The sequence below is a fragment of the Laccaria bicolor genome, genomic scaffold (assembly GCF_000143565.1).
Source record: "Laccaria bicolor S238N-H82 LACBIscaffold_13 genomic scaffold, whole genome shotgun sequence".
Lineage (NCBI taxonomy): Eukaryota > Fungi > Basidiomycota > Agaricomycetes > Agaricales > Hydnangiaceae > Laccaria > Laccaria bicolor.
This window is the reverse complement of record NW_001889884.1, coordinates 497,067-513,533: the sequence shown is the minus strand read 5'-3', so window position 1 is coordinate 513,533 and position 16,467 is coordinate 497,067. Positions and strand designations below refer to the sequence as shown.

The 16,467-nt window shown below is 45.4% G+C and overlaps 3 protein-coding genes across 3 annotated transcripts; all 3 read left to right on the top strand.

Annotated features, from left to right (window-relative positions):
• Positions 1-2,894: 2,894 nt before the first annotated feature.
• On the top strand, positions 2,895-3,752 carry LACBIDRAFT_235562 (uncharacterized protein; the record flags this gene model as incomplete). The annotated part of the gene is made up of 1 exon (XM_001881612.1): positions 2,895-3,752. The coding sequence occupies one exon, from the start codon at positions 2,895-2,897 to the stop codon at positions 3,750-3,752; it is 858 nt and encodes a 285-aa protein (XP_001881647.1).
• A 5,138-nt stretch (positions 3,753-8,890) lies between these two features.
• On the top strand, positions 8,891-9,958 carry LACBIDRAFT_327609 (uncharacterized protein; the record flags this gene model as incomplete). Its single annotated transcript, XM_001881611.1, has 6 exons — positions 8,891-9,247; positions 9,322-9,380; positions 9,478-9,498; positions 9,568-9,624; positions 9,767-9,827; positions 9,854-9,958. 6 exons carry the CDS (start codon positions 8,891-8,893, stop codon positions 9,956-9,958), a joined length of 660 nt encoding a protein of 219 aa, XP_001881646.1.
• Positions 9,959-10,422: 464 nt separating this feature from the next.
• On the top strand, positions 10,423-15,354 carry LACBIDRAFT_327608 (uncharacterized protein; the record flags this gene model as incomplete). Its single annotated transcript, XM_001881610.1, has 18 exons — positions 10,423-10,454; positions 10,507-10,580; positions 10,638-10,785; positions 10,846-11,061; positions 11,357-11,469; positions 11,729-11,814; positions 11,878-12,011; positions 12,106-12,235; positions 12,488-12,542; positions 12,599-12,653; positions 12,850-12,903; positions 12,957-13,007; positions 13,064-13,183; positions 13,235-13,664; positions 13,719-13,756; positions 13,844-14,014; positions 14,103-14,977; positions 15,032-15,354. The coding sequence occupies 18 exons, from the start codon at positions 10,423-10,425 to the stop codon at positions 15,352-15,354; spliced, it is 3,105 nt and encodes a 1,034-aa protein (XP_001881645.1).
• Positions 15,355-16,467: the final 1,113 nt, after the last annotated feature.

Below are 16,467 nucleotides of genomic sequence, written 5' to 3'. Positions count from 1 at the left end.
AGTTATCTACGATCTTGGTCCCTTCATCGCCGACTACCCTGAACAGGTTATGCTTACAGGGATTGTTCAGGGCTGGTGTCCCAGGTATGCATAATACACCTTACCAATGTTTTTATTATTGACTCCTTATTAGATGCACATCACTATGTAATAAGCTGGACCCACCAAGTGGTCCACAGCGCCATGACCTTACAGAAACTTTGCTCGAGCAATTCAGCGGAACACAACTATGGGATGAATTTGGGATTGATGAAGACGTTGTGGTAAGAATCTCATACATTTGACAAGACGTGCCAGTGTACTCATGTCACTTCAGCCCTTTACGTGCGACTTCCCTCGCGCGGACATCCATGAGTTGATCTCAGCGGATCTCCTTCACCAAGTAATCAAAGGAACATTCAAGGACCACCTGGTTACATGGGTTGGGGAATACCTGGATCTCGAGCATGGCCGAACGGGGGCAGACAAGATATTGGATGAGATTGACTGCCAGTAAGTTGTGCCTTAACAAATGTGCTTTCCCTTCATAATCTGACGTGGCTTGAGTAGAATTGCTGCCACGCCCTTGTTTCCGGGTCTATGCAGATTTAAACAGGGTCGACGTTTCAAACAGTGGACTGGCGACGATTCCAAGGCACTGATGAAGGTGTACCTACCCGCCATTGTGGGGTTTGTCCCTGATGAAATGGTCATGTGTCTCGGCACCTTCCTCGATTTCTGTTACATCGCCCGCCGTTCTGACTTCGACCAAACGACACTCAATGACCTTGATGCTGCTCTAGCACGATTTCATCTCCACAGGAACATTTTTCGCACAACAGGAGTCCGCGAAGAAAATGGGTTCAATCTTCCTCGTCAACATGCGCTATCCCATTTCCGTCGCAACATTGAAGACTTCGGCGCGCTCAACGGCATTTGCTCTTCTATCACAGAGTCACGGCATATTACTGCAGTCAAGAAGCCATGGCGTCGGTCAAGTCGATTCGAAGCGCTTGGTCAAATGTTACTTACCAACCAACGGCTTGACAAGCTTGCCGCGACGAAGGCCGACTTCATCAGTCGAAAAATGCTGCCTCCGGAACGTCCTCCACCTCAACGCGATAAGGATGAGGGTGAGGATGGGGAGCCAGTTGATGTTGAGCGGGTAATGGGCAATGTTGTTCTCGCCCGGACAAGAGGTGAGTCATTACTCCATTCTGAGCACTGTATCACATGAGCTTACGAAGTGGTTAAAGAACGCTCATATCCCCGTAATCTCAAGGACCTCGCCACTCACATTGGAATCCCTTCCCTCTATCAACTCGCCCATTACTTCCTTGCCGACCAGCTCACCCCAGATGAAGAGGGATATGTCGATGTTGAACCCACCATCACCTCTCCCATCTCCGTGTTCCCCTCCGCAACCGCCACATTCTACGCGCCTAGCGATCCATCTGGAGTCCGTGGAATGCACCGGGAACGCATCCGTTCGACGCCCTCCTGGAGAGGTATAGGAAAACGTCATGACTGCACTTTCGTCGTTGAGGATGAATCAAAACCGGGATTTCGGGGAATGAGCGCCGTGCGCGTACTCCTCCTTTTCTCTTTCACATACAACGACACTACCTACCCCTGTGCCCTCGTCGAATGGTTCAAGAAGGTCGGCCGCTCTCCAGACAAGATCACAGGGATGTGGAATGTCGCTCCGGAGTGCACACGTAACGGAGAACGTCTGACCACTGTGATCCATTTGGACTCTGTCCTCCGCGCCGCACATCTCATCCCCGTCTTCGGCCGCCAATACCTTCCTCCTCATTTTTCACACACCTGGTCCCTCGATGTCTTCGAAGCCTTCTATGTGAACAAGTATGCAGACCACCATGCAAATGAGATTTGTTTTTAGTACTAGTATTTGAGTCGTACACTTCAAGTTTTGTAGTCTCATTTTCTTAACTACAAGTTCAGTACTACGTAGTAGTCTCATTTATCATTACTCTACATCTTTGAATGTGGCGCGGATGATCATCGTGACACGCGTGGCTCAATTTACCCCAGGATGTGGGCACGGATGATCATTGTGGCATGCGTGGTTGAATTTACCCCAAAATCAAAGTTGTGACACAGTGGCGCCAGATCAATCACGCTGGCCACATTTGGCCACGCCTTCATGGCCCGCCACACCTGTGTGATTTTCCTGATGTAGTTAGTTCAGTCACATGGGTCCAATAACAATGGAACAGCTGGACGTGACAATCAGTCGTAGTGAACGGGTCAGCCGGGGCGGCCGGTTTGATTGCCATTGTTCCATTGGCAACAAAGCGGCCGGTTTCTGACCCTGGCAGGGTTTACGCTCCCGCGGCAGAACCACTTTTTCAACCAACGGGCTCTGACCACGTCCCGACGGGCTCTCAGCCCATCCTGATGGAACTACAAAAAAATTTAACTGGGGCCTCTCTCCCCTTACTTACATCCATCTAGATCTGTAGCATAATGTATCTTAATCTTTATCTCATCCAACTCCTGCAAGATAGTCTCCATATCAACCAAAAACTGAATTAGGGAAACACTCACCTTGTAGTTAAGAAATGAAAGCTTTTCATTTAGCTACTCACACCTTGTCTACTCATTTGTGGCTCCATTGGGGTGTCAAACTGGAATTGATGGTTCTGTTGGGGATGTCTCCGTCAGGGTGTTTGACATTGAGATTGAAGGTGCCACAGGGGATGTTTCCGTTGGGGTGTTTGAGGTTGAGATTGAAAGTGCCGCAGAGGATGTCGCCGTCGGGGTGTTTGAGGTTGAGATTGAAGGCACTGCAGGGGATGTCTCCATCGGGGTGTTTGACATTGAAATTGAAGGTGCCGCGGGGGATGTCTCTGTCAGGGTGTTTGTCATTAAAATTGAAAGCACTGCGAAGGATGTTGCCGTCAGGGTGTTTGAGGTTGAGATTGAAGGTGCCGCGGGGGATGTCACCATCAGGGTGTTTGACATTGAAATTGAAGGTGCCGCGGGGGATGTCACCGTCAGGGTGTTTGAGGTTGAGATTGAAAGCGCCGCGGAGGATGTCGCCGTCGGGGTGTTTGAGGTTGAGATTGAAGGTGCTGCGGGGGATGTCTCCGTCGGGGTGTTTGACATTGAAATTGAAGGTGCCGCGGGGGATGTCTCTGTCAGGGTGTTTGTCATTAAAATTGAAAGCACTGCGAAGGATGTTGCCGTCAGGGTGTTTGAGGTTGAGATTGAAGGTGCCGCGGGGGATGTCACCATCAGGGTGTTTGACATTGAAATTGAAGGTGCCGCGGGGGATGTCACCGTCAGGGTGTTTGAGGTTGAGATTGAAAGCGCCGCGGGGGATGTCGCCGTCGGGGTGTTTGACATTGAAATTGAAGGTGCTGCGGGGGATGTCTCCGTCGGGGTGTTTGACATTGAAATTGAAGGTGCTGCGGGGGATGTCTCCGTCGGGGTGTTTGTCATTGAGATTGAAAGCACCGCGGAGGATGTCGCCGTCGGGGTGTTTGAGGTTGAGATTGAAGGTGCTGCGGGGGATGTCTCCGTCGGGGTGTTTGAGGTTGAGATTGAAGGCGCCGCAGGGGATGTCTCCGTCGGGGTGTTTGACATTGAAATTGAAGGTGCTGCGGGGGATGTCTCCGTCAGGGTGTTTGTCATTAAAATTGAAAGCACCACGGAGGATGTTGCCGTCGGGGTGTTTGAGGTTGAGATTGAAGGCATTGTCGGCAATGGCCCCATCAGGGTGTTTGACATTGAAATTGAAAACATGACCTCCACAATATGGACATCTGTGGCATGATCTTGAATACATCAAGTTAGCAGAGCACTTTATTGACTGTGGCAGAGCATTTGATTGACACTGACAGGGAATTGAGAATTCAAAATGTTGACTCCCGCGGGGCATTTGATTGACTCCGATGGGGCATTCAAAATTCAATATGTCAGCTCTGGCGAAGCATTTATTCAAGATAGAGGAGTCAATCCACTACAGCATTTTTAAGCTGGTGCCCAGATCATCCATCCATGTGAACTGAAACATGCAATGGCTTGGAATATATGATTTGCAGAAACAAGAAATATATTGTCAAGAAATCAACGCACAATATCGATGAAAGGTCCTGCTAGTAGCCATGACAAATCCTCATAATACAAAAGAAAGATCCACTGAATTGGAGGTCAGATAGTTGAGGTGTGCACCATTTAGTTTTTAGAAGTAGAACAACTCTGGCAGCCCGCCTTACCAAATATGGGCCAGCGGCAACCTAATATGGAAGGAGCACATTATTCACACACCATCTGAAACTATGCACTGCGCCGCGCTCATTGGCGATGCAACGCGCCAACAAAACAAAGACATTGGGGGGATCCCAGAAAGGAATAGAATAATTTGGAATAGTTTTCTCAGTGATTGAAGAAGTTTTTGTGAATAGACCTCGGAAAGAGCTATTTGGTGCATGAATTTTTATACAAACCAGTTGCACAACATGCCATTTTGCATACATCAAGTTATATTTTTTTTTCTTCCCTCACAACTGCTTCCCCCACCTATCTGAATTGATTCTAAAGTATGTAGGCTATATTTGGGGAAAGTATGGGAGCATTTCAACAAGATTTAGATAGTGAAAGGAAATAAGAAAGAATGTGGTTTCATGTTTAGAGTCATATTTTCACCCTTTCAAGCTCCAGCTCCCCCAAACCATCAGAAAACTGCTTCGGAGCAGGGGATATATATTCTGCCATATGTTAACTATGTATAAGAAAGGCTCAGATGTTGAGATTTGGTAGCAAAGTATACAGAAAAGTCAACAATATCATGTTGCGAGATATTTCATGCATTCAACCTCATTTCTCCACCATGCACCAAAATTCTTTTCCAAAGTAAACTTGAACCTATTTTACAACAGTTATAGTATGCTGGAAAGATGTATTGAGAAGCTATAACAGTACAGCTCATTTTTTTCCCCCACAACTCCGGCGGGGCATTTCATTGACTCCGTCAGGGCATGTAAAATTAAATATGTTGACTCCTGCAAAGCATTCAATACACTCTGATATGGGGAATATAAAATTTGAATTGGGTGGGAGACAGTTGATTGACTTTCATGGGGTATTTAATTCACTCCATTGAGGCATTTAAAATTAAATATGTTAACTTCTGCAGGGCAGTTTATTCACTCCGACGGAGCATTTTATTGACCCCGTCGGCGAATTTAAAATCAAATATTTTGACCCCGCGGCGATTTAATTCACCCCGACGGGGCATTTTATTTACGCCGTCGGGGCTTTTAAAATTAAATATGTTAACTCCCACGGGGCAGTTTATTCACTCCGACGGGGCATTTTATTGACCCCGTCGGCGAATTTAAAATCAAATATGTTGACCCCGCGGCCATTTAATTCACTCCGACAGGGCATTTTATTCATGCTGTCAGGGCATATAAAATTAAATATGTTCTCTCACAGGGCACTCCGACAGGGCATTTTATTCACTCTGTCATGAAATTTAGAGTCAAATATGTTGACCCCCGCGGCACATGTAGTTTACTCCGACAGGGCATTTTATTTACTCTGACAGGGTATTTTAAATCAAATATGTTGACTCCCATGGGGCATTGGGTTCACTCCTCCAGGGCATTTGAAATTGAGTATGTCAACTCTGGCAATGCATTTACAATTAAACATAATAACCCCTCAAGTCAATCAAATTCTTCATGGAGTCAAAATAGTCAAATTTAAATGCCCATGGTGGTTGACATACTCAGCTGTAAATTCTCTGCTGGAGTGAATCAAATGCCCCGTGGGAGTTGAAATAACCGCCCCATTGGAGTCAATCAAATGCTTAACCAGAGTTGACATATTCAATTTCAATAGATGTCATTGATTAATATTATGGACACAGGTAATTTACCATTAGAGCAGGTTGGGGTATATACAGCATGCTTTGCTGACCAGCAGCTGTGTGGTAGAGCAAGTAGCTTAGGGCAGAGGTTTACAATTAGCTACTACTGATAGAAGCAAACAGTACAACATCAAAGCAGGTAACAGTATTACAGTTGTTCTAGTAAAGATTGGGGAACTATGGTGTGATGCCGACGGGACACCCAGAAGGCTGCCGTAGGTAGCTGCCGCGGCAAGAGACGCCGTGCCCGCAAGCCATTTGTATGCATCTGGCTGGTCCGTTGGTAAAGGGATGTTTTGGAAAGTCCAGCCGGGACCGGCTGGCCTGTTCATTACAAGTCATTGTCATGTCCAGCTACTACGTTTGGTACGTGACATAGTGACTGATATATGTGATTGTAGAGTATACTTTGCTGTATACCTTGTTGCTGCCTATGGAGGGTCACTTATAAGTATAAAGTTGTGTTCTTCAGCAAAGACGTTGGACTGTGAACGACTTTGGAACGACTCGCGCATACTAAGTATATTCACAACATTCACTATCGTCCCCCACGGCCCTCCATCGCTCTCTTCTTTCTATTCCTGGTATGTAAATCATTTGTTGAACACAGACTGTGAGCTTACTCATGTACCTGTCAGCTACTTCCAACGATCTCGAATGTGTTTTCAGCTGCACTCGTGCCAAACGGATATGATAAGATTCCCGTTACCTGAAAAAGGGAAGAGGATTTACAGAAAGACGGCGAGGTCCGGGGTCCTTGTGTAGAGCATATATATTCAGAGCTTCACAAGTAGTTGAGCATATGTACAGGCTACACTTGCGTCGAGTCCTGAAGAGAAAGCGTTCAAGTATACCCAAAAGTAACCAACCTCCAGAACCATCTCACACGTAACCCTCCTGCACTTGATTGACCTCCGACCTCACTACCGGCGTTGGACGATAGGAATGAGTATCGTACCATATATCGGGGTCGTTGAAAAAGCTGAAAAACATATGATGATCAGAGATATTTGCATGAGAAATTTGAGATAGAAAAACGCTGTGTTTTATACTGCAGAATAGACCAAAACCAGTGTTCCCCCAACATATTTGCTCTCAATTTCTAAGTTTGGTGATGGAATTGTACATCCATCATATGCATAAAACAAACTTACAATAAAAAAAGGGATCAGATCCAAAAAATGAATGAATAAATATGATCTAAACTCATATTTAGAAAATGCTGAACTTCCTGGGCCAAGATTTTAGCATATTCTGAATATGAATTCAGATCATATTTAATTGTTCATTTTGTCACTGGACACATGTCAAGATAATTTGTGCTGATATACTCTAACAATATCTTTTGAAAGTTCCTTATTTTTTTTCTGTTTTCTGGTAAGAAAGATGTAATACATCTACAAAGATTGTTTTCAATGAATGAAGACCAAATACTTATGAAACATGTTAAAAACATATAGAAACTTACTTGAAAGATATAGGGTCAATTTGAATTGTCTAAAGATCTATCTCAATGGATTCAACATGTTTTTAACATATCTTATCAATATTTGACCTTTGTTCATCAAAAACAATCTTTGAAGATGTATTACATATTTCTTGCTAGAAAAGAGGGAAAAAATAAGAAACTTTCAAAAGATATTTTTAGCATATTCCAACACAAATTATCTTGTCATGTGTCCAGTGTGTGGATCTGATCCTTTTTTTATTGTAAGTTTGTTTTATGCATATGATGGATGTAAAATTCCATCACCAAACTTAGAAATTGAGAGCAAATATATCAGAACAAAAGAGATTACAGCGTATCCCGCAGTTTTGAGAGCATATGTTTATACATATGTAGCCCTACATATTCGTCGCTGTCTCAAGTGATATCTGGAATCGACGTGTAAAGAGGCCAATGGGGCATATCGGCAATACTTTCTCATCTTATTAAGAAAAATGATCTGCACTCAGTTGGCACTCAGCCTGACATAGTTCGCGTTTTGAGTGGGTGGTGCGGAGCATGTTGTGGTATGCTCTATCTCCCAAGTAGATGCAGGCACATTTCATTTCGTGAATGGCCTTTCTTCAGCGCTAATAATCATCATTTTACACAAGACATGCCTCGCTTCACTTCGGCAGCTTGAGCACAGAAAATGGACAGGAGCCAAACATGTACACATGAAAGCCGGAGAACAACAAAAGAGCAGAGAGTGTGTAGGTGCCGAAAGAGTGATTAATTATTTAGTGGCCATATGACATGAGAGGCCAAGCACGTTGGTCTTAGGTGGAGGATTACAACAAAAGAGCAGAGAGCCTAAGCGCCGAAGGGCTAGCCAAACATGCGCCCACGAAAGCCAGGCATTTCCTTAATAATAATATACAGTCATCCACCAGCTAATGAGACACCGAAATTGAAAAATTCGCTTCAACAAATTTAAGCACAACCTTTCACTCCAAAAACTACATGAAACTCTGAGATAAATACCCTTTTATAACTGTGCCAAGTTTCAGAATGTTTGAGCAACTTTTCATGAAGAAAAACCAATATTATGGGTGTCTCAATGAGTGGTGTGACTGTATTTCGGCTACTTCCGAAAAACAGTCCATTTTGAAAACTCCACAGCACTGTCAATATTGCCTTGACTGCATCCAAACTTCGTAGAGTGGTAGATATGAGCTTTTACTACATGTTAAAATTTGTTTTGTAAAAATTGGTGTAGTATTGAGTGAGATATTAGGTAGGCAAAAGTGTCTCAAATGATGGTGGCGTCTCATTGGCTGGTGGATGACTGTAAGAGTAAGCTAATATAAATAGACGGATCGAGAATCGAGATCATTTCTCTGAGCGCCTGCACTGAGGTCATCTGGGGTAATTACGCAAGAAGCCGTGAGGAAAGGAAATTCAGTATTCTTCCGTAGTTGATCGATCGTCGATCCCTCTACTATATGTGCACTAGCTTGATTCGTGCAGATGAGGAAATAGTAGCTCGCCCCTGACACTGACGTACAGACATCTTTCAGCAAATGACCTGTCCTTGTCTGATAATTGTGATTGAGACCATTGCTCTATACACTCCCGATGTCAATCCCAACTTGTTTTACAGAAAATACATCAGTAAAACCGAGGGACGGATTGCTCGCCATGTAGACAAGTCTCTCAGCAAAGGACCTATCCTTGTAATATACTTCATAGGTTATAGGCGCCGCATAAAGCAAGTCCGCCGCACCCAAAACTTGAACCTTACCTTCATTTCAGATGAGGGTGCAAGATGCCGATTCAGATGGCAAATTTGTGCCGGAGTCACTTGCATGAACGGGCGGGTTTTAATTCCGCCACCAAGCCTTACACATTACGGTTGGGGTCGTATCTTCCTCGAATCTGTACGGGTGCAAAGCAAGGTCATCAGTCTTCTGTAGGATATCCGAATAAGTAGGCGCCATTAGGTAGTCTACAGCATGTCTACAACGAGGTGATGAGTATACAAGTTTCCGACTCGGACGATGTTCTGCCGAAGTGGGCCAAAAATTCTCAGAAGCACAAGGAAAATCCCATCGCACTTTAGAGGGATTGAATCCGAGTCCTTTGACGCTAGACTTGTTCTGAACAACAGAACCACGAAGAATGCTGACATGTGAGGGCGACATATGTAGAGCGCAGACTATTTTTCAAATTTCCTCGTATGTGTGCTGGGTATTTTTAGAAAGTTCATGGCCCACCAACTGCCAACCAATTGCCAACATGTTGAGGAACGATGCGGGTAAGTGTCTTCTAATACTTCAGTGTTGGTTCTCAATCCCCCTAAAACATGTTGAAGATTCACAGGCTACGCTAATTTGGGACATGTTTTTAAATGAAAAATGAATTTGTTTCGCATCTCCACCACTTATAACACCTTCTAGCACGGTTGCGGGACGAGGCTGTCAGGCAGGGCTTCGCCGGACATCTGAGAAAATATTTCTGGTTAGCCTACAACGCGCCGACAACAGGTCTACAACGAGGTGATGGACTCCCAAAGTCAACAACAATTTTCTGGCAAAATAGGAGGTGTCCAGAGCCACAATAATTCTCTCACCGAATTTTCAAGGGATTGATTCCCTTGCTTGGTACCATGAATAGAATAACAAAAAGTACTTGCTTGTGACCAGGCTATTTGTAGAAAGCTGATGCAGATGGCCCACCAGAGCGCAAAATTCAATGTTCAACCCCAATTTCCAATGATGCTGAAATAAATTTCGAAACCTCAGTGTTGTCCCTCAACACGTTGGCGATTGACAGGATATGCTAGCTTGGGAAGGAATGACCCATAGATCTACAGATAGAGCTATTTACGGATTCATGGGCACGCTTCTGCAAAGCGTACATCTGTACAAACTGGGTTGAGCCCCAAAAGAAGAGCTCTGCAATAGTCAATGTTAAAAAAACGGCTATAACCGTTTTTAGGGCACCGGAGATTCTCTTTGAGTTCTGCTTTGGTGCCCCTCCGTCGATATATAGAGGCCAAAGCAGAAAGAAATACTAAACCGCAAGTTCGCCTTCAACTTCAAGATCACAGGAAATGGGTGCCCGAATATCTATAAGCCAAAGGATGTATGTTTCCTCTAAAATTGTCATCGAAAGGGGTTACTAACGTCAACTCCAGAAGAATAGGCCGCGGCGTTTTCGGCAGCAGCGACCCAAATGCTGCAACAATTCGTGTTCTGAACGATACTCCCTGTAGGTACTTGCTGACACTTATACTCTGCTTTGCTTATCATGCTGGATTTACGTTAGCTCCCATCACCCTCGTATTATATACGCCTGGTCAAGTGTTTACCTTGGAAAGCAAGGAAATCGGGGCTGGGACAGCTGGAGATATCATTTTTCTCAAAGCAGTCTATGACATTGAAGTGGTGTATACTGATGAGAAGAAGATTATTCGGTAAGCTGACGGCCGTTCATGAATTTTATTGAGGAATGACGCTTGGGTGCATTTATTTAGGAATGTCCAAGCCTCCGAGAACATCAGCACCACCGCCTCCGCCATTCTATCAGGCGACTATGAGGACGACGTTCCGATCAGTAAGAAGGTGAAACTCATAGGCAAGACCTCATTGGTTAAAGATTACCTGAGTGGAGGGTCACTCGAAGCGGCCATTCAAACTTTTGGTGTTACGCCTGATGATCTTCTCGAGGATGCTATCAAGAAGATTCCACAGTAGAAGGCTGCTTTTGTTGGATTATTAGTTTTTCAGTTGTATATTAGCCTCAGTATGAAAGCCCCTACACCTACCACTCATGATTTGTTCAATTTCTGCCCCTTCCAAAAAATATCTCCTGAGTATCTAGACAAATCAACAAGTCGTCCTCAAATTTTTATAGCGATTGAACCAGATATTTCGCAGTGTTGAAAAGTTCAAAGCTCCGTGCTTCGCAGTTATTTTGCCAAGAGTGCGACCATTTAATGATAGGTGTATTTTGTAGTTTAACGTATATATATCATCGAATTATAGAGAGCAATTTGCTCCGTTCAACTTTGAATGTTACATAAACGTTAACGAGACGCGTGGGAACCAATTGTGTTCTGTGGAGGCCTATGTGAATCATGACGAATATTCAGTAATTGGTACGTTGCCTGGAGTATACCCGTTCTACATGTGGGCTTCACAAAGGGGGCACGCTAATCTTGGTGTAGGCTGCGGACGATGTCGGGCAACGACGCCGCTGATGGCATCATTTCTTTTTTCCAATCGAAATAACCACGCACAAAATCCTAGCCATCTTGCAGCACATCCACCATCCGAATATAACTCGACTGTTTCCTGCATGCTTCCGAGTCCGGAAACCCACACACACTTATCGTCACCCACATCGTAGCAGTGTAGCACCAGGCAACCACCCTACTACCAACCCTCCTTATTGCACCTTGCATTCCGCTACATCCGTTTGGCCCATGAACGCCCCAGATTACGTATCGATGCAATCCCTTTGCCAAATACCCCGACCGCTTATATTACATCTGTCTAGCCCCTAGAAACGCCCCATCTGTATCATGGGGTGCGATGACGAATTACAAGAAGCGGGTCCAGCACGACTGTTTAGTCTCGTGGGAGGCTTAGTATCAGGATTTGTACATAGTTGTGAGGGAGCGACACAAAGGGCTGGTGGGTACGTGGCAGGGAGTTACGGATCCGTTGAAGCATGTCTTCGAGGTGTGTGTTCACTTCCTCCTGTAGGGATCATACTTAACGGACCAGTGTAGGATATTGGGATCGCAACCTGCTTGTGCTCTTGTGGACGGGTACCTTCTCGACTTTGGGATCAATGGGTCGATTCGGCTGAAGAACCCAGGAAGAGCTGGCCACATCGCCTGGGGACTTCCTAGATCTGGGGTACGATTCCCCTTCTTCCAACCACTCCCTTGCTGACCCTCCATGGAAGATGCGGAAATGGACTCCTCACGCAGATCCTGAGGGATGATCAACTACGGAAGAATATCCAACTCCCTTCTCTCCCGGCTTCTTGCGTAATTACCCCAGATGACCTCAGTGCAGGCGCTCAGTCGATCGGCCTATTTCTCTAGCGTTCGTATTCGTACCTAATTGACGTCTCTAATTATCTGTTCTAATATCGTTTTTGTCTAGGGTCTCCATGTTCGCGACATTGCTGCCAAGAGCAATATCTCTTCCACAAAATTAGGTAAGTACAGGGATTTCTGGCCAAGTGACGCTCAGTGTGAGATGATAATTAATTAGCGCTGAAGAACGGCCATTCACGAAATGAATTGTGCCCACATCTACTTTGGAGATAGTGCGTACCCCAACATGCGTCGCACCACCCACTCAAAACGCGAGCTGTCAGGCTGAGGCAGATCATTTTTCTTAATGACCATTGCCGATACGCCCCCTCGGCCTCTTTACAAGTCGGTTCCAGATAGTATAAAACACAGTGCATTTCTATCTCAAATTTCTCACGCAAATATCTCTGATCATCAAATGTTTCTCAGCTTTTTCAACGTCTCAGTCTTCAGCTATGTTGACCTATTCTGGTACCTTGTACAGTACGTTCATGTCGTTCTGCTCAGACATTTCATTCCCGACGTTTACTTGATAGGCGTCCCTCGGTCACTCAAAACTCCGCAGCGGTAAATCACCCCAAGCCAACGTGAGTTCACAGTGTCAGATTCAACTCTAATTCAACTCTCATCAATTTCATAACAGTGGCCCGGTCATGAAACCGCCCCCGGTCGTGAAACCAGCCCCAGTCGTGAAACCAGCCGTCGTGAAACCAGCCGTCGTGAAACCAGCCCAGCCCCCACCAATTATCACTGTCCCAGATCAGTAAGGATTTGCACTTCACCCCGTGGTCAGACAATACTTACAATGATCTAGAGCGAGGAAGTCATTGTTTGCTCTCGTCATCGGCATTAATGAGTACAAATATGCCGATCTTCTGAACGGGTGTATCAAGGATGCAACGGACGTGTGCAACTATCTACTTCAAGACTTAAAAGTTCCCGATTCACATATCCGCTTTCTGACTAACGAGAACGCCAAGCGCGCTGACATCATCAAGGCGTTCCTGGAAATTCAAACTGACAAACGTATCAAGAAGAACGACCCAATCTTGATTTTCTTTGCAGGACATGGCGACGAAACTGACGCTCCGACTGGCTGGCCTTCTGGAGACATATCCAACCAGATACAGATGATCATCCCACAGGACTACTGCACCATTCCTGCAAGGCAAGTCCATGGAATCCCCGACCATACTCTCGCAGCGTTACTGAACGGAATAGCGGATCGACATGGGGACAATATAGTAAGAAATTTCTCTCAACCTACCCTTGACATGGGTGACACAAATCTCGTTTAGACCGTCATCTTCGACTGCTGCCATTCAGGCTCCGGGACGTGAGGAAGTCGTAAAGTCAGAGGCCTTAGCGAAAATTTGAGACAACATATACCAAAGGACCTTGACCGTGATATCTGGCACACCAGTGGATCCCGTGGATCGAGCACTGCACCAGGATATACCAGAAGCGGATTAGCCAACCACGTCCTCTTGGCAGCATGCACACAAAAAGAAAAAGCGGGTGACAGTCTCAAGGGTGGGCCGTTCACCCAAGCCCTCCTTCCTACTCTCAAATCGGCGGGCACGGATAGACTTACGTATGCCTCTCTTCTGGAGAGAATGGACAAGATACCATCATAAGTCTACCCAACTGAAATATTTCCAAGACTGATGTTGTTTCCACAGCCAAAACCCCCAGTGCGAAGGGGAGAACCAAAATCACATCATTTTCAACTCCAAAGCACCTACAACAGGACGTGTATGTTTCCCTATCAAGATGAAGGGCTCAGCATATGAGATGCAAGCCGGATCTGCACATGGTGTCACAGAGGGTTCTGAATTCAGTCTATACAACGACAGTCTCACAATCGATGACTCACCCTCCCTCTGTGTCTTTGTTGTTGCTTCTGCGGCTCACATTGGCCCATTCACCACGACGCTGACGAAACATACATCCAGCACTGCCATCACCCCTCTTTCCGCAACTTCTTGCGTTTTGCAAACGAAAGCCGGGAAACTGGAGGATCTTCTAGTGTTTGCTTCACTCGATGAAAGACTTACCAGATTGTATGAGACTCTGGCGAGAATGATGGAAGAGTTCCATCCTGGAAAGAGGCAAATCCGGCCTGTCCTAGAGAAGGAAAAGGCGAGACTCGGCCTTTCGATTGTGGACAACAGAATAGCGTTCGACATCCTGGACTCGCGTCTCGCAGAGTACAGCTTGACGTGTATGCCTCATACCGTAGCAAACGACCCGCAGGAAATTATTCCGGTCCTTCATGGCGCTGCTCATTTCTATTGGCATCTTAACCGCGAGGTCAAAAATGCTCTCGTCGACACCCCCATCGTCATTGAATGCAATACCCTCAAACGCACAAGTGATTACTCAATTTCGGGAAAGGCAATTTTGAAGCCGACTGGGGACAACCTCTTACAGCTCGACGGTGTCATTGACATCATTGTGTCAGAGGAGACGATGTACGGATATAAAATTACTAACAACAGCGATCGCGATCTCTACATCAACGCCTTTTACTTCGACAACACTGACTTTAGCATTCGTAATTTATAATTTTTACTACCACTGGACATCGTTAACCCACCCCCTTTTGCAGAAACATACTACCAATCACCAACAAGTGGTAAATTCGAAACCTACCCCACCCTCACCCAAGGTGGCAGCTCTCTCACCCTCGGCTACGACTCTGGCGGGGTTAACCCATTCACCTATTGCCTAGAGGAAGGCACCAACATTGACGTGGGGTATTTAGTATTCTTCATTGCCTCAGAGAACATCAATCTCTCTACCATCCTGCAGAAGACGCCGTTTGAGGGTCCGGGACGCAAGTCTGTGCAAGTGAAGCCCGCTGCGGAACCAGTTTACGGCACTATCTTGGTGCCCATTGTTCAGCGCCGTTATCGGGTCCAGGGACAGTGAAGGCTCCGAAAAATTGAAACGGGATTCGTGCGCTGTCGATTTTACTTGAGAAGTTCAGATGGAGGTTGCTGTTTTACACAGTCTAGTTACCTGAGAATGTTTCTGAAACCGAGTATTTGATGTGGAAATGTTTCGACTTTGATATCAATGTTTTTTGAGAAGGACCTCCAGACATAAGACGTGAGCTGAATCAGCCGATTTGGAGTGCAATCTCAAATGCAGTTAGTCCACCCAAAGTTGAAGGGAAAAAATATCGACTGAGAAGGACCCCAGACATAAGACGTGAGCCGAATCAGCCAATTTGGAGTGCAATCTCAAATGCAGTTAGTCCACCCAAAGTTGAAGGGAAAAAATATCGACCTGGTCTTTTTTTTTTTTTCAATGCCGGAGCGCCCTTGGATATTGAAACAATGTTCCTAGAAATGATCGCCTTTCTTGCGAGTAACGTGACTCACAAAATCGCGACCAAACAACCCCTCACTAGGCCTCACTTCTTGTATCTTGACCAAATCTTGAATTGACTCGCCATGCCCGCCCCTCTTTAGAATGTGTTGTATGTCGTCAGCATATGATAATTTACTTGTTACCTTAGAGCTCCTTGCCGAATCGACCTTTTTGGACGATCTTGACCACAATTGGACCACATGTTCGCTGTTCCAACAAGACAACCAGAATTTTTCGAACCTTCTACCAAATGTATCGTCGAGTCTGTACATGAGCAGCGCAGGAGTGAGCGAATTGCACCTTCCTTAGGAATTTTTGTCTGATATTACTGTCAATTATAAACGTAATTTTGGTCGGAGGCTTTGCCGCAAGTGACTGGCTGTATACCAAAGTTTCGGAATGGTTGAAGCCTGATGGCTTCACCATTATTCGGCCCAATAACCATGTGTATGTCATTTTCATTAAGAGGCATTTTATCACAGCTGAAGGAGATTTAGTAACAAAGCCGTAGCTGACAGTGCGCTCTCCTACTACTTACATCGACCACCACGTCAAGACTCGAGTAACAAAGATCACATATGGTAGCCGTGGTGGAATCAACTATGATTCTTTGAATTCTGAGCATTCGAAACACTCCCACCTGCCAGTTTTAACTTCTATTTCTGGTGT